General features: G+C 47.2%; 1 protein-coding gene across 3 annotated transcripts in view; it reads right to left on the bottom strand.

The window, feature by feature from the left end:
- The window catches only part of LOC147014471 (RNA-binding protein 26-like), a 137,319-nt gene that overhangs the window by 84,829 nt on the left and 29,783 nt on the right, over positions 1-22,707 (bottom strand). For all 3 annotated transcript variants that reach the window (XM_085852424.1, XM_085852422.1, XM_085852423.1), the window contains exons 3-6: positions 12,330-12,469; positions 10,004-10,128; positions 8,838-9,322; positions 8,227-8,499 (exon numbers count right to left, since the gene is read on the bottom strand). In XM_085852424.1, coding sequence (XP_085708550.1) covers positions 8,227-8,499; positions 8,838-9,322; positions 10,004-10,128; positions 12,330-12,469 — 1,023 coding nt within the window. The remainder of the gene's footprint in view (positions 1-8,226; positions 8,500-8,837; positions 9,323-10,003; positions 10,129-12,329; positions 12,470-22,707) is intronic.

The raw sequence follows: 22,707 nt of genomic DNA, 5'->3' as shown, positions 1-22,707 counted from the left end.
AGCTTCTTCTCCCTGCCACTCGCCTCCTGATTGGATGGTGGGTTGTCAGGCGACTCGTGGCGGCCTCTCGATTGGCCGGGCCGAACACTCCATCTGGCTAAATCAGAGCCAGCCTGAGATGATAGCTTCCCTGATTGGGCAAGGGGTGGTCCGGTGGGAGGGGCAATGACCACCCTCCCACCGTGCGTGTCTGAGAACCCAAAAGGAACAGCCAGAGTGTGCTGTATGGGGGTTGAGTGCTTTGGGATGCATGTAGTCATGTGGTTGGGTTTTATATCAGGACTCGCCCGCTAGGGGTTTTTGTAGTGTGCATACGGTCAGGCAATAAAGCAGAGTTGCTACTTGCTCTCGTGTCTGTCTGACTGCTCCTCGGACACTACAACTGGCAACGATGGATGAGATTTGGGTTACCGCTCATGGCAAAGTGCCTGTTTTCATCGGTGATGACTTTGAGTTGTTTTCAGAGCAATTGGAGTGCTACTTTGACACGAACAGCATGGTGGAGGAAGGCAAGAAGAAGTCGATATTGAGTGCGTCGCTGTCACCAGACAATTACCGCCTGTTAGGTGACCTGGTTGCACCGGACAAGCCGAGAGACGCCAGGCTGTCGTTCGGTGACATTCTGCAGAAGATGAAGGCGCACACGGCGCCGGAAAAATCATCACAGCTGGCACGGTACGAGTTCGATCACCTGGCGAGGAGCCCGGGGGAGCGCATCACGCAGGTGAAACATCTGGCCGTCGCCTACAAGTTCACGGCGGGTGAACGTCCGGCCAGGCTCAAAGATAGTTTTATTTCTGGATTGCAAGAATCGAAAATGGTTTCAGCGATACTACGGCAGAAGTGCGAGGACATTACGTTCAGCACGGCGGTAGAAACCGCGACGGCTGTCGAACAGACCCTCAGGGATGTACGAGCCATCGCCGGTCAGACCATGCCAGGTGACCCAGGAGTCCACGCGATGTCCCGTGCGCCACCGGCCACACGAGCGACCTTCGGTGCGGACCGTGGCCAGACGTCGCAACGCGGTCGGTCGGGCGGCGAGGTGAACGTGCAGGCATGTTGGGGGTGTGGAGGTCGACACCTGCGGCGAGTGTGCCCATATAAGAACAGCGTGTGTTTACATTGTCACAAGGTGGGCCATCTGAAGCGTGTGTACCGAGTGGCGTTGGCCACCGTTAAGGTCATGGACGGCAGGGTGCGGGACGATCCCGACGACCCGGAGCGAGACCTGCAGCCTGGGCGAAGCGACCCCGGCGGCCCGGGGCGGGACCTGCAGGCAATGATGAGCCTGTTTTCAATTGGTCATGCGGCGACACGACCGATGACGGTGGAAATCGAGGTGAACAAGACGCCGATCATATTTCAGATTGATTACAGGAGCGGCTGTGTCGATCATAGGCGAAGAGACTGCGCGTAGACTCAACGGTCTGAAGCTTATCAGGTCGGATCTCACGCTGTACACATACACCAGCGAGAAGATAATGCCGGTTGGGATGGCAGACGTGTTGGTTGTTTACCAAGGTCAGGACGCCGCTCTCAAGCTGTATGTGGTGCGGGGGAGGGGCCGTCTCTCCTCGGTTGGGACTGGCTGACCCGCATCAGGCTAGACTGGACAGCCATTCACCTTGTACAACCCATTCCGAGCCGATTAAAGGATCAGTTGGAGAGGATTCTGCAAAGGATCAAGGGTTGTTTTGCGACGAGCTTGGAAAACGCAAGGGCATGCAAGCCAAGCTATTCATGAAGGAGGGGGTGGTACCTCGATTCTGTAGGCCAAGACCGCTTCCATGTGCCCTGCGGGACAAGATCAAGGGTGAGCTGGATAGACTGGAGGCCTGTGGAGTGATCGAACGGGTGCCGTACTCGGACTGGGCCACCCCGGTCGTCACGGTGCTGAAACGGAATGGGGACGTCCGATTGTGAGGGGACTTCAAGACCACGGTTCACCCGGGGCTCAGTGTGGAGCAGTATCCGCTGCCATCGATTGATGGGATATATGCACGGTTGGCAGGGAGTCAGTACTTTATGAAGCTTGATCTACGTGATGCATATTTTCATCTAGAGATGGATCCCGGGAGCAGAGACCTGTTGACAATAAACACATGTCAGGGGCTTTATCGATACACCCGGCTCTGTTTTGGGATTGCTTCGGCCCCAGCCTTGTGGCAGAAAGCCATGGATCAGGTGTGCGTCGGCCTGCCCGCTCAAACCTACCTGGACGACGTACTCATTGCAGGGAAATGGCGAAGGAGCACCTGGCTTACATTGCCCGGGTGCTCACGAAATTGGAGGCGTGCGGCCTGCGTTTGAACAGGACCAAGTGCGCGTTCTTCAAGCAGTGGTTGGAATACCTTGGGCACATCATCACGCCGGAGGGGCTGTTGAAAGGCCCGCGGAAGGTGGAGGCGATTCAGCACATGCCCCCACCCCGCGACAAGACGCAGCTGCGCTCCTTCATTGGTATGGCGCAGTATTACCAACGATACGTGCGCGAACTCAGCTTGCAGCTAGCGCCGTTGATGCGGTTGCTCAGGAAGGACGAGCGCTGGGCGTGGAGGCCTGAACACCAGGCGGCGTTCGACCGCGTCAAGCGACTGCTCACAGAGGATACGGTCCTCGTTCACTACGAGCCTGCACGTCCGCTCTTATTGGCATGCGACAGCTCCACATACGGCATCGGGGCGGTGCTCTCCCACAGGATGGACGATGGTTCCGAGCGACCTGTTTGTTTTGCATCCCGGTCCCTGTCCGCGGCAGAGCGGGAATATGCCCAGATCGAGCGCGAGGCTCTCAGCCTCGTCTGGGGGTTGCGGAAGTTTCATCAATACCTGCTGGGACGGCATTTCACCTTGCAGACGGATCACAAACCGCTTCAATTCATCCTGAAACCCGAGCGCGGGGTGCCGTTGGCAGCGGCTACGCGAATACAGCGGTGGTGTCTGTTCCTTGCTGCCTACAGCTACGATATCCAGTTCTGGAGCACCGGGAAGCATGCTAACTGCGACGGTCTCTCGCGCTTGCCTTGCGCGGAGGGTCCAGCATCGTCTGAGTCAGCCGACCGGGTTGATGTGTTTGCACTGAGCCAAATCCAGAGCGGGCCGGTCACGGCCAAGCAGGTCGCGGTGGAATCTGCTCATGATCCAGTACTCGCCTGTATCGCGATTTCTACGGGGAATTGGAGCGATCTGCCTTCGACACAGGCATTTCAGCCATTCGCGTCTCGAGCATCAGAGCTGTCTTTGGCCCAGCGGTGCATTATGTGGGGAATGAGAACGGTGATCCTGCCTAAGTTCAGGCAGCATTGTTTGCAAGAGCTGTATGTCAGTCACCTTGGCGTCGTGAAGACCAAGAGTCTTGCTCGCAGCCTGTTGTGGTGGCCGGGGTTCGATAAAGACATTGAACAAATGATTAAGCATTGCACTACTTGTCAGGCAGATGCCGACAATCCGCGTCGGGAGCCGGGGCTGTGGCCGATCCCAGTCAGGGCCTGGCAGAGAGTCCATGTGGATTTTGCTGGGCCTTGTAAGGGCAAAATGTTTTTGATTGTGATCGATGCGTTCTCCAAATGGCCGGAGGTTGTGGTCATGCAGCAGACATTACGGTAGAGAAGCTGCGAACGATCTTTGCTAACAAGGGAATACCTGAGATTCTGGTCTCTGATAACGGTCCACAGTTCGTCGCCAGTGTGCTTGATGATTTTGTGCGGCGGAACGGTATTCGACATCTGAAGTCCGCACCATATCATCCTGCCACGAACGGGCAAGCGGAATCATTTGTTAAAATGTTGAAACGCGCCTTGCGTAGAGGGGAGTGTGCATCTACGCAGACAATGATTGATGTATTTTTGCTGCAATATAGGAATGCTATTCATCCGGCCACCAGTGATACTCCTGCCATTCGTCTGTATGGACGTGCATTGAGGTCTCGGCTGGATTTGCTACACCCTGGGAGGTCGGTGGCTGGGGTGGTGTCGCGCCCGACACTGGTGCGCGGTTTTGATGTGGGACAGCGGGTAATGGTACGTGATTATGGCCACGATTCCAAATGGGTGCCGGCCGTGGTTTCTGTAATCCTCGGACCGGCAAATTGCCAGGTTAGGACTGATGATGGAAAGGTGTGGAAGCGGCACGTGGACTAAATGCATGATCGCTGTTCAGCGTCACTCCGCGTGCCGAGCGACATGGAGCCCCCACCTCTGATGTCGCCAGGGCCAGACGTTGCATCGCCAAGGCCAGACGCGCTGGCGCCCACGGGGCTAGCAGACTCGGGGTGTTTACCTGATTCAGTCCTGCCCGAGGGAGATGAGCAAGCTTGTCGGCCGGGGGCGCTTGATGTTATGGATGGGGCGAGTCCGGCGAGGGTGTCACCTCGACCTAGCCAGGAGGCGTCTGAGCCTGGGCCGTCTGGCGGCACTGTCCGCCGGGGCGGATCAGGAGACGGCCGCAGTACTTGGAGGATTTTGAATGTTGATTTTTGCCATTTTAGAAGGGGAGGAAGTGTGCTGTATGGGGGTTGAGTGCTATATGGGGGCTGAGTGCTTTGGGATGCTTGTAGTCACGTGGTTGGGTTTTATATCAGGACTCGCCCGCTAGGGGTTTTCGTGGTGTACATCCGGTCAGGCAATAAAGCAGAGTTGCTACTTGTTCTCGTGTCCGTCTGACTGCTCCTCGGACACTATAACCGGGAGCACCCTATTCTCCACCTCACTCCTGTACGTGACACAATGCACGTGGGTGATGGCGGCAATGGTGTTGTTATTGTTGTAGTTGTTGATGTAAAAACCGAGCTAAAAAAATAACCGGTAGCACACATGTAATTCCCATTAGACAGAAGGGGATGGATTCTAACTGTACACATACTTATCGACATAACTAACTTTGGGACCTGAATGTTGAGTGTGCATGGTTTCCAGATTCGTAACAATACCACCCCGAAGAAGGTGCAACGGATCCCTCCCCGTTGAGGGGAAGGAGGGAGGGGGGAAGAGAGAGAGAGGGGAAGGAGGGAGGCGGAAAGAGAGAGGGGAGGGAGGGCGAAAGAGGAAAGGGGAGGGAGGGCGAAAGAGAAAGGGGAGGGAGGGCGAAAGAGAAGGGGAGGGAGGGCGAAAGAGAAGGGGGAGGGAGGGCAAAAGAGAAAGGGGAGGGAGGGGGAAGAGAGGGGGAAAGAGAGAGGGAGGGAGGGGGAAGGAAAGGGGGAGGGAGGGGGAAGGAAAGGGGGAGGGAGGGGGAAGGAAAGGGGGAGGGAGGGGGAAAGAAAGGGGGGATGGAGGGGGAAAGAAAGGGGGATGGAGGGGGAAAGAAAGGGGGGATGGAGGGGGAAAGAAAGGGGGGATGGAGGGGGAAAGAAAGGGGGATGGAGGGGGAAAGAAAGGGGAAAGAAAGGGGGAGGAGGGGGACAGAAATGGGGGAGGAGGGGGACAGAAATGGGGGAGGGAGTGGGAAAGAAAGGAAGGAAGGAAGGAAGGAAGGAAGGAAGGAAGGAAGGAAGGAAGGAAGGAAGGAAGGAAGGAAGGAAGGAAGGAAGGAAGGAAGGAAGGAAGGAAGGGGAGGGGGAGGGGGAGGGGAGGGGAGGGGGAGGGGAGGGGGAGGGGGAGGGGGAGGGGAGGGGAGGGGGAGGGGAGGGGAGGGGGAGGGAGAGGGAGAGGGAGAGGGAGAGGGAGAGGGAGAGGGAGAGGGAGAGGGAGAGGGAGAGGGAGAGGGAGAGGGAGAGGGAGAGGGAGAGAGAGAGAGAGAGAGAGAGAGAGAGAGAGAGAGAGAGAGAGAGAGAGAGAGAGAGAGAGAGAGAGAGAGAGAGAGAGAGAGAGAGAGAGAGAGAGAGAGAGAGAGAGAGAGAGAGAGAGAGAGAGAGAGAGAGAGAATATGGAATTATATACAATATGGAATTAATCTCAGGCCATAAAATTCCAACATTTTAACCGACTTCTAAATGGTCTCCGATTCACTCAAAATTTGGTATGAATGTTTCCTGTTTCTAATGGAATGAGGGAACTATATGGAGCATGAATTCTCCAACTTTAAATTTTAACCAAATAAAACATATATTTGATGAGGTGAGAAATGTCAGCACGAAGCAATGACAGCTTGCCTTTGAAGGTTATTGAGGAAATGTTAACAAAAGAACCCTGTGAACTGGTGTACTGCGGGCCAAAGAAGTGTTTTGAGGGTTGCAGTTGTGCAAACAAATTTGAGTCTTGCAGCCATTTTGTGAACGTGTTGTAAGGGTTTGGAAAAAAAGCAGATGATAAACCTAACAGTGAGTCATAATAATCCAAGCAGGATGTTATGAGAGCATGAATCAGAATTCCAGTAATCCTTTGATTTAGGCATGATCAGATTTGGGAAACATTGCGCAGATGAAAGGTAATAGATTTTGAGATGTTAGTCTATTATTTAGTGATTAGCATGATCTCTCGTGCAGACAATCAACCCTGACTATCGCCAGAGAGATTTTAGCCATGTTCTGGAAAAAGGAATGAGTTCAAAGACATAATATTTGAATTTCAGACAATAATTCAGAGTTGTATAAGAGGCCACATCATCAGGTTCACTGGATATGCAGATCAGGGTATCATCAGTGTTAACAATGAAAGGAAATATTGAAATTCCATAAAATTGTACTTAGTGGATGCAGAGAAAGAAAACAAGAGTGGACCAAGAGTGGATCCCTGGGTAACATCAAAAGATGGAATTGTTCTGAAGAACCGCCAGCAACACTCACAGTTGATGAACAATCTAAACAATTTTAACCATTCAGGAGATCCAGAGATACCAAATACAAATACCAGAATGAAAACAGTCTTCCACCTGGTTGTACACCAACTTAACCAGAAGCATTTTTGAACGAGTCAACCAGCAAGTGAGCAACTCTGTCTGCCTATGAGCTAAAGGGAGGAGACCCTGTGCAACTACACAGCTCCAAACAAAAACGCAATTTTCAATGGAACCAACCCTCATAAATGGAAGAACAATGGTTTATCCTTCATATTGGAAAAAAATACCCCCGAGCAGGAGTGCCGGTCATCTCTGCCAGAGGTCGAAAGTAAGTAACTCTGTGCCAGACTGGAAATAGGGGCAGTTCATTAAGTACGTACGCTCTACTTCCGGGTTTCAAAACCACTCACCCCACTCTGTATGCAGGCTAGTGACCACCCACCCACCCCCATATGCGTCTCGTATCACATCAGAATACTTGAACATTACAACGAACTGTAGATTTATCTCAAATGCATCAGTGATTATTAACTACGGTGATACAGTAATATGGAACAATTATTGACGTCCACGTATTCAACATCACGTCTAAAATGTTCCTGTGAACGGGGATATTTTTCCCCCTCGCGATGACGACAGGCTCACCTTCATCTTCTGAAACGCTTTCATGTAGTCCGACACCACTTTCATCAAGTATGCATGCAGCCGTCGTACCACCCACCCAACCCTGTACGCAGCCCGTACGCGGGTTTTAAACCACCCACCCCCCTCATACATTGCTAATCGCTTGCAAAGCCAGCAGTTCCTTATGAACCGATGTTTGTAAGCCATGACGATGCAGTCCCTAGCGGTGTAATTTACCTTTTTCTTTTAATATTACAGCACATCATTTATGAAAATAAAAGTACAAATTGACATTCAAGACAATATTAATGTCATAAATGAAGTAAGTGTGCATATAAACTTGTGTTCCATTGTTTTAGTTAAATCTGACAAAAGCTTTAAATGTAATATTTGTCTCGGAGAGTTACGGCTCTTAAGTTAATACTTTTATTTTTGTATGTACTTTATGAACGGCCCATACGGGGAATCAGAGCGAAGTTTGAAGGGCTATAAAATCGGAACGAGAGCAAATTTCAAAAAAATGGCTCGTGTTGTTCTAGATAATAGTCCGTAGTATCTGAATCACTAATAACATTTGATTTCTCTTGATAAATGAGGGAGGAGATACAATTTGATATCGACGATTTTCGCAACTTTGACAGCCTCGTGACGTTGACCTCGACCTTGGACGACCTTGAAAGTTATATCGTTGTGCATGTCTCATCGACCTCTATCCATTCCACTATTGGTTATTTGTCTCCACTTGGTTTGATTGTGGACGGACGGACGTACGTACGGACGTACAGACGGGCGGACAGACTTCGACACTGTTATTATTAGGTCATCTCTCCTGAGATGATCTAAAAATGAATTATTTGTGATAAAAATAAAAGCTATTCATTCAACAAACCATCATAGTCCCGGCAGCGAACTTTCGGTGGTGGTGGTCCACTCGGATGAACCAGCCTGGAGGGTACGACACCAGGTGGGATAGATCCTTTGAAGGGCAACGGAGGTGCAGGAAGCAGGCTCGGCCCATGGAATGGAGGACGGGGCTCGGTGTGTGGTGGAAGGCCAGAGGAAAATGCTGAAGCAGATGTGGTAGGAAGTAGGCCTGGGGCGTAACCGTCTACAACCACATCTGATCGCTCGGCATCGTACTTTGCTTTGTCACGTTCGTGCTCTGCCAATGAATGAAGAATTAAATTGTTGCATTTTCAAAGCAACACGCATCTAAAACCAAGATCTTAAATAAAGATTCTTAACTTGTTGAAATGTAAAAGATGAAGGACCAATCATAAGCTCACAACAATGCGTCCAAGCCATATATAATACAATACAATTAAATGTATGTATGTGTGTATATATATATATATATATATATATATATATATATATATATATATATATATATATATATATATATATATATATATATATATATATATATATATATATATATATATATATATATATATATATATATATATATACACACACACACACACACACAAAACAAACCTTGATTTGGCCTCGAGTGTTGTTCCCTGCCAGGTTCGCGCACAAGATCTCTTCCAATCTCCCTTCCAACGCCAGGTTCCCGGACCAATTCTCTTCCAGGCTCATGCCCAGTATCTCTTCCCGGTTCTCTTCCCACATCCCTGCAGACCTCTCGGGCAAGGTCGCGCCCAACATCTTTACCTGGCTCTCTGGTTCCATCACGGGCACGCTCCCGCTCCCAGCTCCTGCTCCGTGAGCGGCTGTGAGTTCTACTCCGAACACGTCTTCTCTCTCGATCATAGCGATCCCGGTATTCCCTGCTTCGTCCATCCCTGTGATCTCGCCCGTCACGTGACTCCCGAGGATCTCTATCACGACAGTCCCTCTCATCACGTGTCTCACGGTCCCGACCATCCCGCACCTCTCTCGGATCACGACTGTCACGGGAAAACCGGTCGTAGTCACGACGTCTGGAGCGCTCATCTCTGCGCTTGTCATCGCGTATTCTGCATACCCAAAAAGAGAGGAAAGAAAAAAAAAAAAGTACAATTCCGATCACCTGCCATTTCAAACAAACGAAACCGATACGTAAACGGGCCACTTCCTATATCACAGGAAGTCTCAATTTGCTTTTTGTTTGGCAAGCCAGGTTTTGAGAAAGTTTTATTTTTTTTAATGGGTAGTTTATTTCCCACCCCAAGATCCTTTTAAGTTGTGAAGCAAAGTATGAAGTGTGCACCGACATCACATGTCGACTAGACTAAGCAGGGCAGGCAGATTGCTCACTCCCCAATCCCTTTGCTGAAGGTCATTAGCAAGCCAGATAAGTCGTTTTGTTTTGACAATATGATTTCAACATGGTAGTTTTTACACAGGGAAGCTTAAAATAGACATTAGAATGCAAATCTATAATAATAATGTTGCTTTCAGTCAGTTTGGGACCCACAACCTCTGGAATGCCAGCCCAGTATCTAACATGAGACCATCACTTGATTGTTACTTTGCATAGAAAACTGCACTTTCTTGTGTTTCATTTTCTCATTTGATTTTACGGCAAAAGTACCAAACTGATATTTTGGCATCGATATTTGATCATCTGTCACACACGAACCTCCAAAAAAATGAAAGGAGTAAAAGGCACGGGGATGGTATGCACATTTCACGAGACCATCGGGTACGCTACAAACCGGTTGTCTCGGGGTACTGTTCCAAGCAATTGCTTGGGACTGTGGCTCTTCCGATGTGCACCCCCTAATCTCCTACCATCACGATCGTCTTCCTGAGGTTGGGGCAGTACGAGCTGTTGTTGCTGCTGTGACCCACACACAGGTGAACACAAGTCATATACACATGCCTTTTGTGATACTCAAACAGCAGTTCAAACTCGGTTGGATTTAGCTGAAACATTTGCCAAAATCAGTGATGGCAACAGGACACCCACCTTATGTAACAGTTGGATTCTAAACATTTCTATTAAGGAAATCCGCAAAAGGCCTCTGCCGTTTCAGCAATACCGCACCAGTAATGCTGCCTCAGGCAAACAAAAATCTAGATAGGCAACTTGGATAATTTATCCAACAGGGATTTGATGGTTGTTAATCCTGGGTACTCCCACAGTAAACAAGGAGTATGATGAACCACCACTTGAAAATTGGCCAGTAGGGAATGCCATGACAATCGGCTTGGAATAACTGGAGGGAGGGGGAGAGGGAGGCCTTGTGGGGAATAACAAATATATGCAGAAGACACGGATTATAAAAAAACGAAATGAGCAAAACATGCAATAAAATGAATATCAGATGTGTGCACACAGAGTATCACCAATGGATGGGGCCTTCACATTAAATGGAGTGAGCTTATTATATTTTTCCTAGCCATATCAACAGCAATTCTGCAACTTTCATCGGTCACAGGGACATCAAGCCTGGTGTTCGCTTAATGGTTAGGGTGGCTGGCTTGACATCTTAGGGTCCTGAGTTTGAGACCCGTTGGCTGCTGGATTAACACCAGGTGGGGTTGACTCAGCCTGTCATCCTTCCAAGCTTGGCGAAATGAGTACCAGTGTATTGGTGGAGGGGCACAGCCGCGCTTCCAAAAAAATGATAGCTACCCGGCAGCCAAGCTGCCATACGCAAGAACAGAACGGGGACATAATGAGCTTCAAGGGAGAAGCAGTCAATTCTCTTTTGAGAGCGTCTTTAACGGCCATCTTGTAGTTGAGGAAACATCTCAGTTTTAAAGCATTTTGACCTAAAAATCTGATGGCCTTAAAAAGGTATCATCTTGTGATTTTCTGAAGAGTTAAAGAGATCATTTCATTTTGGATTGACCAACACTCAAACCAATTAATTATTTCTGAAGCAGAATGTAAACTAGGGAGAGAACCTTGATGAATGAAGGACATGAAGGAGCATTATAATTTTCCCACACCTCATACAATAATAATGCTCATTACAACTAACATATAATGCACACCAAGGGTTATAGCTACAAACCTGAATAGAAAGACGAGCATGTTTGTTACGATGGATTTCACACATGGATTCATACGTCAACAGTATGTGGAAGAGCATCAAGTTTTTATGAAGGATAACAATACAGGTGCAGTTTCATGGTTGTTTCGAGAGAAACAAAAATGTTGCGGCACAATGGCCATTACTCAAAGGAGAACACGAACACAAGAACTCACTGATCAAATTCTCATGATTTCCCCCACCTCCACACTTGTCCGATAGCTTAAAATTTGCAGCATGCTCGGTTTGTCAGAAAACAAGGCAATTTGAACTATTTCAGCTTTGACATGAGAAAAATAATCTATTTTTCTCATGTAAAAAATATGTAAAGTTTCTCATGTAAAAAATAAAAATATCATCTCATGTAAAAGAAAAATAAAAATAATCTAGCCGAAGCCCCGTCACAGACGGATTCCGTTCATTCAACCACCCTCACCAGCTCACCCACACTTGAGGGACATGGACTGGACAGGGCGTGCTTGCCCCCGCCTACTTATCCCCGCCCCTGCCCCATTCCCCCCCACCTTCAATTTGCTTACCCCCGCCCAAAATTTAATTACCCCGGCCACGCCTCTTCACTCCCCGACCCCCGCCCCACTTGCTCGTGGGCCCCCGTCCCCCTGTCCACTCAACCCCGCCTAATTCACCTCATCCCCCGCCCCATTTCCCCCCGTTTCCCGCTTTCAATTTGCTTACCCCCGCCCAAAAATTTGCTTACCTTGACCCCCGCCTCTTCACTCCCTGCCCCCGTCTCTTCATCCCCCGCCCCCGCCTCTTCACTTCTCGCCCCCATCTCGACGAAAAGTGTTTATTCTGCTTCAGAGTTGAAGGTTGACTATTGCCACTATGTGTGATGCACTCTTACAGGTATGAAGTGTCTTTCAGTCCAGGTCACAGTACCGAGAAAAACGTGACGCGACCGCTTGGAGGAGCACAAAATTGGCCCTTCAGTATTAATATATAGATGGGAGGTCATGTGCAACTGTCCAATGAAACTTACCTCCTCCTTCTTATCATCCTTTTCCACACGTGCAGGTGCCAACTCGACCTTCGGCACATCTGGTTGCACACATGGTGCTTGAGGCAAGTATGATTTGCTATTAAGAACCTCAAACAGACGATCTACGAAGCTTGAAGTGTCTAGAACATACGCACAAACACACAAAGAATAAAACGGCTGCATCAAACAAGGTTCCCAAGATAAATAAATGCAATATATATATATATATATATATATATATATATATATATATATATAAATATATATATATATAAATATATATATATATAAATATATATATATATAAATATATATATATATAAATATATATATATATATATATATATATATAAATATATATATAAATATAAATATATATATATATATATATATATATATATATATATATATATATATATATATATATATATATATATCATACATACAGGACCTTTATAGTGTCCTTGTGCAACCTGTAAACTTTAACTTTGCATGTACACATGAGGGATGCAAATTTTAAACAGCATCGACAGTGAATAAGGATTTTTTGAGGTTGATCAGAGGACAACCTACCGCCATTTTGGGAATGAGGTTGTCCTCAGACTTTAGTTGTCCTAAGTTTTCATTGGTGTCCAGTGCATGATCTAGAATATTCACAAAAAAACATGCAATACAGACACTGGTACTTCTCCTTCTCTTCCCTTTATAAGGGGTGAGTTGCAATGCACCATTATTCTGCCATTGACCACAACACTCCACTTCCCCTGTCACCAGCCAACTCTCTTCACTCTCCAACCACCCCTACATTATTGATATTGTTACGAATCTGGAAGCCATTTGCACAGACAGACAGACAGACAGCAGTCTCGAAGCTTAGTTATTTCGAGAAGTATGTGTTTATAGTTAGAATCCTTCCATCTATCTAATGGGAATTTTGTGTGTGCGCGACGAGATATTTTATAGTTCGGTTATTACATCTCACCACCTGCCCATCACACTCCATCAGCACCGTTGGCTGCTCGTCCCTTGACTTGCCAGAGGGGGGCCTCGCAGTCCCAGTCCTCGGCTTCCCCGAACGTTCCACACTCAATGGGGCTTCACCACCATCCACCTTCCTCAAACACGCGTGGAGGGGAGGGCGGCTTTCTCCGCGCATGGCCGAAATCCCGCCCAGGAAGGCTGTGCCCGTAGGATCCTGGCCAATTAGAGGCGAACAGCAAGGTGTGCTAACCAAGGCCCTCCCCACTGAGGGAGGTCCATAAAAGTTCCAGAGACGCTCTGAGGGTGGTTGGTGGAAAAATGGGAGTGGTGTGGACGGAAGGTCGTCGTTGTCGTTGTTATTGGCGTTGGCACGAGGATTTCTGTGGACCCCGACGATTCACCACCCGAGCTCCGCCACAAACCACGAGTCCCCCACGTGACTGGGGATCGGACGGACGACCTTGTCAGGTGCTGCATCACGGAGCGTGCCTTCCCTCCGACGACCAGGTACAAGCCGAGCCCTGGTCCCCAGCTCGCCTTTCCCTCCTGAGCTGACGGACTGAATAAAGACCCGACGGGGTCCATTTCGTGTGTGTGTGTGTGTGTGTGTGTGTGTGTGTCGCCAGTCTGATAAGTAGAATTAAGTGCTTATCGCTCACTGTACATTGCCTGCATTTCTATTATTCGGATAACTCTGCTCTCTATGCCCCCTGTCCCCATGATAAATAACCCCCCATTTGTTCAATGTATCAGCTTGTTGTCTGTCACTTTCTTTCATTGGCCCAGCACGGTGTGTATTGAGAATTGGTGAGTCCGTTTGGGCCTGAAAGTTGTCATTGGGCGCGGCTCTGGTAACATTGGAATAGACAAGTGGACCCTACCTCACGCCGTCAAAATATTGGCGACCACGGTCCTTTGAGTGGCCCGTCGACTCGGGAGTTATCCAGGGTGACGACCTTTCAATTCCGGGTGTTCGGTGGGAGACGGCTCTACTGCTCCCCCTGGTGGTCGTTTATCGCCGCCGAACCCCGGCCCACAACAATATCCCCCCTCACAGAATCTTTCCCATCTCAACCATGGTCGATCTCTTTTCCTCCTAACTTGCTCCCTCAACATATCCACTCTCGTCACCATTCTCTCTTCCACCATCTGCACAGTGTCTAGCCCACTTCTTACTAATCTCCCTGTCAAGCTTACATGCACACCAATCTTCTACCTCAGTTCATAAATCTTCCTTCCAGCCACCCTCCTCACTCTCGCAATCCTCCGGACCCAGTTCTCACAGAACTGCAGCATTTGTTGTTACTGTCAGTGCCACTGTCTCCAGATCGCAAAGGTAGGCCAGTGTTACACAAGACACAATAACTTTTCCTTTCAATGTACATACTGTACTTGATATTTTTCCTGTGCAACCAATCCCTCCACCCTCATCCACTTATATCCTCCTCCGCACCTCTGCCCCCGATCTAACATTCCCCGTCACTGTCCATCCCTCCCACTCCCAGAAATACTCAGATCTATTTCCCTGTCTGATCACCTTCCCCTCAAAACTGAGATTCAATTATTTTCTTTGCTGTCTGACCCATACACCTCAGTCTTCTCCAAACTCATATTCAATGCATGCTTTCCAAACTCCTCATTCCACTCCCCCGAGAACCTGGACTGCATCTCCCACTTACTCTCTGCCACAACAGCCAATCATCCACATACGCAGAACAAACTTTTTCAGCAATAGCATGGCAGGTCCTGAACAGAATACTTCGTTTGTCAGTACAAGGATATACAAACGACTCTGGTGCAGGCCATTCAGCCCATCATGCCTGCACGACACCAACTCCAGATACCATCACCCATTCACACACTTGCAAGCTACCTCCAGGACCTACTAAGATTCCTACACCCCTCTATCCCCAATGCTTCTTGGTACCTATGTAATTCTTATTTAAACCTATCTATTGTTTCTGCTGCCACTACCTTTGCAGGGAGACTGTTCCATACATTAACTACTCTGAAAGACAACTGCCTGAACCCCGCCTTTTTGTCAAAAACCTCGTCATTCATAATTCCCACTGCTCGTTCAACTGAAGTAGATCCCAATTCAGCTTGGGACATAGCAGCCCGACTAGTATGGATCTGGATCTCGCTATTGCCAGGAGTTTTAAAACTCTATCCTAAGGGGGTACACCTTGACAAAAAAAAAAAAAAAAAAAACTTGATCTGGCAAAGAACGTTTTTCTCATACAGAATAGAACATGTTTGCTCTGGGAATCATACCTGAGCCACGTAATAAAGTTAGAATTTAAAAGCCAGGACATGATATGAACACGGCCAATCTCATCATAGTCTCTGCTTGATGCTACCTTCTCATCAGTCCTTGGTCTTTTTTTCTCCAGTTCTTTGACATTTTCATTGAAACACCATATCATTGATTTATCAAAAATACAGATCAATTCATTCAGTGAGACGCCACATGTGCCATGCATAGAGCAGACAGAATTCACGATTTGAAACAATGCTGACGCTGACAAGGAAAACAAAAACAACGAGCAGGGAACTCCTCAACGTCACCAGATACGCCTCCGTCCACATTTATTGCATCCATATAAATGCACGTACCAAGTTTGATTTAAATCCCTGAACCCAAATTCAAAATATTAAATGATTCTGGCTGCCAGACCATGCGTGTGATCAAGTTGAAATTTAAAAACATACATTCCCCATCACCACTAAACCATAATTATGACGTTTCACGTCAACAGATGAAGCAGTTCAAGAAAAAACATAATGTTGCGAATTCGCGCCCGCCGGCGTGCGGACGGCCATGTCACTCGAATCGCGACCGCGTCGCCCACCGGACGGACAATTCAGTCGTAACCCTCTCGGAACAACGCCGGGAGCTAGTCACGGGTGGAGGTTTAACCCCACCACGACCGAGTCAATTGCCCACCCGCGCAGGATAGGGTTGCTCGCCAAATTCGATCTACCTAAGTACCTGCGCTGGATGGTCGACCAGGCGATCGTACCAAGCCACAGGCCGACTATGGACACGAACCGCTTAAGCGGTCCGTTCGTGCTACAGTGATAACCGAGCGGTATTATCGTCGGCCTTGACGGTTCCGATTAGTTACCGGGCGTATTAAGCCCACTACGAACCCTTTACGTGAAGCAGGATGGAGGGTCAATAAAGAAAAGACGAAGCGAAACGGGAAAACAGTTCACACAAAGCACATTTATTTCCCGGCACACGGAAAGCACACATATACAGCCAAACAGTCAAATGCACATATAGCAACAAAAACAAAAGCAACGACACAGAGTTACTACCGACTACGCGCACACACGGCAACACTTATACAGTTCTACTTTACAGACGGCGCCAACACACATTTACTCAAAAGCAAAGGAAAGAAGCCACCCTCATAGACAAGGGGGCAGACGGGCCTGTAGGCCAATATGCGCGCATGACCTGAAGGAGCGGCCAGGCCCGCGAGACCGGGGGTTCCTACCCGCGTCCTCGTGACGCGTTGGCGGACGAGCCGCAGATGTGGCCGCATGGCTGTGCCCCGACTCCGTGCTCCTTGGCGGGTTTCGTTGGCACGACGTTTGGAGTGGAGTGGGAACAGGGCCCCCTTGTTGCACTATCTCAGCGCGGGGGAAAGGGGGAATTGTTGATGCCCTGGGGGAGGGAGAATGGCTGGCTGGCTTGGGTCCCACGACGAGCGATCTCACACCGCGACCTCGTCGCCGACCACCGTCCTTCTCGCCTCGGACCCGAGCTCCTTTGCCTCTTCCCGCAACTCTTCTCAGCCGACTCCAGAATCCAACTCTTCCTGCCTCACCGATGACTTTGCCACCACACTCGACTCTCTGCCACACCGATCACTTCGCCACCCGACTCGACTCTCTGCCACACCGATGACTAGACTCGACTGACTCTCCACCTGACTCGACTCACTGCCACACCGATGACTTGACTCACTCTTCACCCGACTCGACTGACTCATTCGCCTTGCGCTCGCCGTTTTATAAGCCGGCAGGAGAAAACAATATGAAAATATCCGGATCAGGATGACCTTGGGGACGGAGCCACGCTCGCCAATTGGACGGAGGAAAAGTGGGCGTGAACCTCCCCTGATCCTAGAATTTGCATATATCGATTTCACACAGACGCGCCTGGAGGCGGGGCCAAGCCGCTCTGTGCTTGCTAATTGGACGGAGGGGAAGTGGGCGTGTAGCGTTTGTGATCCGAATTTTCCTCGGAAAGGCTGCTATTTGCGCTCGCGGCTCGGTGCGTATCGCTGAACGGGCCCAAGACAGCCTGACGCTCAGTGTTCACAGGTGGTGCGGGAATGGAGTAGAAGGAGAGAGGTGAGGGTGGTGGAGGGTTTTCGGTGGTGGTTTGATGGTTATGGTGCCGTTTGGGAATGACGGTGATGCGATGTTTGCGGGATTGAATTGTGAAGGTAAAGGTCGTGGCTGTTGGTGTTGTTGTTGTTGTTGTCCGAGGGTTGGAGCGTGGTTGTAGTTGGTGACGATAAATGGCGTGATGGTTAAGGTGGTTGTTGTGTGATGGCAGTTGAGACGTGGTTGGTTCAAAAATAAAGATAGAACAGAAAAACGGCTATCTCAAAATCGTCGCAGCCCGGATGAATCACATAAATTCCCTCTATACAACGGGTCTGGGGCTAACTACACATGTACTTAGAGATATCTCACCTCCGGGCCCTTCATGGTGTAATGCGAATTCCCACAGCTGTAACAATAATTCCATTTTTTTCAATCCAATATGGCTGCCAGATTATGTTGGTGAAGGCTGTGATATGTCGGTGAAGTTTCCCCTCAATCTGTCAAACTGTTCTGGAGAATAACATTTTAAAAGTTTTATTCTTCAAAAAAAAAAAAATCTTCGCTGCCAAACCATGTGAAAAAAACCCAAAAAAACTTTTTGCTCCTTGTGGATAGGCGGTCATACCTGCAAAGTTTCACCTCGATCTGTTCAGCCATTTCGGAGAAGAATTTTGAAGGTTTTTATGTGAAAAATATGGCTGCGGAACCACGTGACCAATGATGTCACCAATTTCACCCACCCCCCCCCCCCCAATTCAATTTTGCAGTAGACGACCCTCAAACATTTTCATACTGATCGGATATAGCCTTTGACGTATGCAATTATATAACAAAACCATCTATAACTGGATGAGATGTGTGTGCGTACGTGTCACCCAAAAGACCCAAAGGTCCAAAAAGTACCCCAGGACCCAGAGGTCCCAAAAAGTCCCCGAGAAACCAAAAGTCCCAAAAGACACCAAGACCTCAAAGACTCCCCTATTAATGGATGAGGTGTGTGTGTGTGTGTGTGTGTGTGTGTGTGTGTGTGTGTGTGTGTGTGTGTGTGTGTGTGTGTGTGTGTGTGTGTGTGTGTGTGTGTGTGTGTGTGTGTGTGTGTGTGTGTGTGTGTGTGTGTGATGTGGAAGCATTTTGATGGAATGTGATGTCGCAAAATGATCGTCATGACTTCCGAGGTTGATTAGGCGAAAGAACAACAAAAAAAAAATCCATGACAATTCCCATGTTTTAAACACACACCATGTTAAGGTATATTATGCAGCTCGATACATCCTTCCACCACGCCATAGCATTCCAATTACAAAATAAATATCAAAAACAATGACATTATTTAACAATACATATATAAATTAATACTATTAATATTTGCAACAATAATAGGAATAGTAGTATCATGTGGCAAAAATAATAACGAACATATAATCCCCGCTGAAAGGCAAGCTAATGTTCAAGCAGAACAGCAAGTCGGTATGCAATAAGAATATGAAGACCAAAGAAAATTTGGTCCATTGGACCAACTAGTGACATCAACAAAAAATAAAATAAAATAAACCAATGTCACCCGCAGGGTGACCCGTATCTTGCCAAAAGGTGACCACGTGTGACTTCTTTAAGGTCACACTGAGGTGAACAGAGCTGCTATCCACCAGGAGCGACTCCTTGAGGAATATCTGCCTACAAGAGATTCCGACGAGAATCGTTCTAGAGTAACCATGAAAAATATGCTTTTGCCTCATAACGTCACCAAATGACGTCATAATATCTCAAGCTTGACATATCTAGAAAGTACTCAGCGAGGTGTTCAATTTGAGGTACTACACGATATGATTCCTAAAACTTGAAAATTTGACCTTGGGGTCAAATATGTTTGACCTTAAGGCCCGGTCACACCTTGACGTTTTAGCCAACGTATGCCGATTTTTTAATTTTTTTTCTAAAACGCTGGCACACGTTGAATACGTTATGGGTAAGTTTTGATAACATTGAGAGCACGCTGAAAAACACTGCCATACGTCGTTGTACGTTGGCTTTATACGTTGTACTTTTTGGTTGTGTTCAAATTTTTTCATGCTTGAAATTTCACGACGTATGCCGGCGTATGACGCACACGTTCCGCTACGCTGGTCACAAGTTGTATGCACGGTCTGCGATCGTTGACAGACGTCAACACATGCTACTTGTAAGTTAATCATAAGTCGAGACACGCCGGCGTAATGTTTTGCGTACCCGAAAACTTATTTCTAACCTGTGATTAACGTGTTGTTTGGCACGTTACGCGTTCGATGCCACACGTTGACAGACGTTACTTTTAAGTTACTCATAGGCTGAAAGACGTCGGTATAATGGATCGTCCTTGCGTCAGCGTCCACGGCCACGGCCAGGACACTTATTTGCAGCATTCTTCAAACTTTTCTTCGGCATGACGAGGATGTTCACACTTTGATGTCTAGCTTGGCTATGATTCCAATTGTCCATCGGCAGCGTCTATTTAAAATAGTCGAGTTTGAGCGTTTTAACACGTTCAGAAGAAACGCTTCAAATTTCAAAACCCCAGCGTCAAAAAACAAAGGCGAGTGACAGCAATTTAAATCGTTCATTGTAAACAATGAAAATAGCTGAGTGGTACCGTTTAAAAGTCGTTGAGTGTAAAAAAAAAATCCAATTGTTGAGCGCAAGCCTCTACTTTCAATAATGGGGTTTGAGTGATTTTGCACGTTCAATGGAAACGATTAAAATTTCTGAGCACCAGCATCAAAAAACAAAGGCGAGTGACAGCAATTGAAATCGTTCATTGTAAACAATGAAAATAGCTGAGTGGTACCGTTTAAAAGTCGTTGAGTGTAAAAAAAAATGCAATTGTTGAGCGCAAGCGTCTACTTTCAATAGTGGAGATGCAGCCATTTAAATCGTTGAGTGGCAGCCTACGAATAACAAACCCTACGTCACCGGCAAAGATAAACTGCCACACAATATGGATAAGTTAGGCTATCGTTGGGCATAGTTTGTGAACGCTGGCTTCACGATAATTATTCGTTGATATATCGTATCTATAAGTAATCAAAGCGCTCTACGCACATTATTAGTTCATTGTGCATTTGTCCAACCCGTTATGAATAGACCTAAATCGTAAAAACAAGCAATAGCTCATTGTTGAAAAAGTCCCATTAAAAATTAGCCGCGAACAACTTCGAACAATGGTGAAAACTTGTCTCCTACTCGTGGACACGCGGATCCAAGGACGATCCATCATAACCCACACCCTCACCCTCACACTCACCTACTACTGCCAACATGAACAAACTAATACTAATACTAATACTAATACTGATACTGTTACTGCTGACATGGACATCGACTCAAAAAGGACTCGAAAACTCTGTTGGGTTCTCCTTTTATGAGCAGCATTTTTATATACCAATTCCAAAAACCGCTGGGAACACGTCTTCATATGGCAGTTGTAAGTTTGAAACACGTTCTTTTATTTTTTTTGTCGACCGGAAGATGTCATTTGAATACGTGTGCATACGTCGATGTTGGTTGGGACTACGTACAGAATTGGTTCAAAGCACGTCAAACATAAGTTATAAATAAGTTTCGCGTAAAAAAGACATTACCGCGACGTGTTTCGACTTATGAGTAGCTTATAAGTAGCCTTTGTGGACGTGTGTAAGCGTCCACATATCGTGTGTAAAACTTATCCCCATCGCATGCGGAACGTGTGTCATACGCCGAGTACGTCGTAAAATTTTGAACATGTTCAAAATTTCTTGACGTACTCTACTTACTACGACGTATGATAGCGTATTTAGCGTTCTACTCGCGCATACCAAACTTACCCATACCGTATTCGACGTACCCCAACGTTTTAGACACACTTTTTGTTACGTCAGCATACGCTGGCAAGATCGCCAAGGTGTGACCGCGATGTTGACCCTTCCATTTCTACGGCAGTTATGATTCGAATCGTTGTGCGTCAGCCTTTTAATAGGCTACGCCACGACATCGTCGGCGATGCGTGCAACGCGCTATGCCTAAGTTAGACTATCGTTGGGCATCGGTTGTGTAGGCCGACAACAGGTTCAGCATTCGTTGGTATAAGTTATCTATAACACAACGAAACGTTCTGTGTTGTTACCAATGCGTTATACATAAGACCAAGTCGTTATGAATACGTCCGAATCTTTAAAAAAAAATCAAAAGTTCAACGTAAGCCAGCGTTTTACATAAATTTTAACACGTTGCCATCGCTGGCTAAAACGTCAAGGTGTGACCGGGCCTTTAGGCGCTAACCATGAAGGTCAAGGCCAATCGCCACCAAAAATTAATCAGCTGAGCGCCAGACCATGAACTATATTCCCATGAAGTTTGAAGATGATCCGATCAAAATTACTCAAAAAATAAGGGTTTCGTCGACTCCCCTGATTTGCGACAAAGTGACCTTGACCTTCAAAATTTCATGCGCTGAAAAGGACCTCTATAGGCCTGTGATATGCGAAGTTACAAAAATTTCCAATGATAACTGTGCTCTGCAGAGTGATTTATACGTGATTACAGACAAAAATTTTTTAAAAAACCATATGAAGGTCAAGGCCAATCGCCACCAAAAATTAATCAGCTGAGCGCCAGACCATGAACTATATTCCCATGAAGTTTGAAGATGATCCGATAAAAATTACTCAAAAAATAAGGGTTTCATCGACTCCCCTGATTTGCGACAAAGTGACCTTGACCTTTGACCTTGACCTTCAAAATTTTGTGCACTGAAAGGGACCTCTATAGGCCTCTGATATGCGAAGTTACAAAAATTTCCAATGATAACTGTACTCTGCAGAATTTTTTATTCGTGATTACAGACAAAAAAAATAAAAAACATACAAGCTGACTAACATATCTTGCAAAAACTTCGTTTTGGCAGGATAATAAAATAAAATCACATTTCCCACAGGGAGTACTTGACCTTTCCATGGAGCAATTTCGGGGATGCGGAGGTCCAAAGTTTTTCCTTTTTCCAATATGGCTGCCACACCATGTGGCCAATGAAAATATCATT

The sequence above is a fragment of the Eptatretus burgeri genome, chromosome 13, assembly GCF_056783735.1.
Source record: "Eptatretus burgeri isolate ZD-2024b chromosome 13, Ebu_testis_v1, whole genome shotgun sequence".
NCBI classification, from domain to species: domain Eukaryota; kingdom Metazoa; phylum Chordata; class Myxini; order Myxiniformes; family Myxinidae; genus Eptatretus; species Eptatretus burgeri.
The sequence above is the reverse complement of the archived record's forward strand: the minus strand, read 5'-3'. Positions and strand labels throughout refer to the sequence as shown.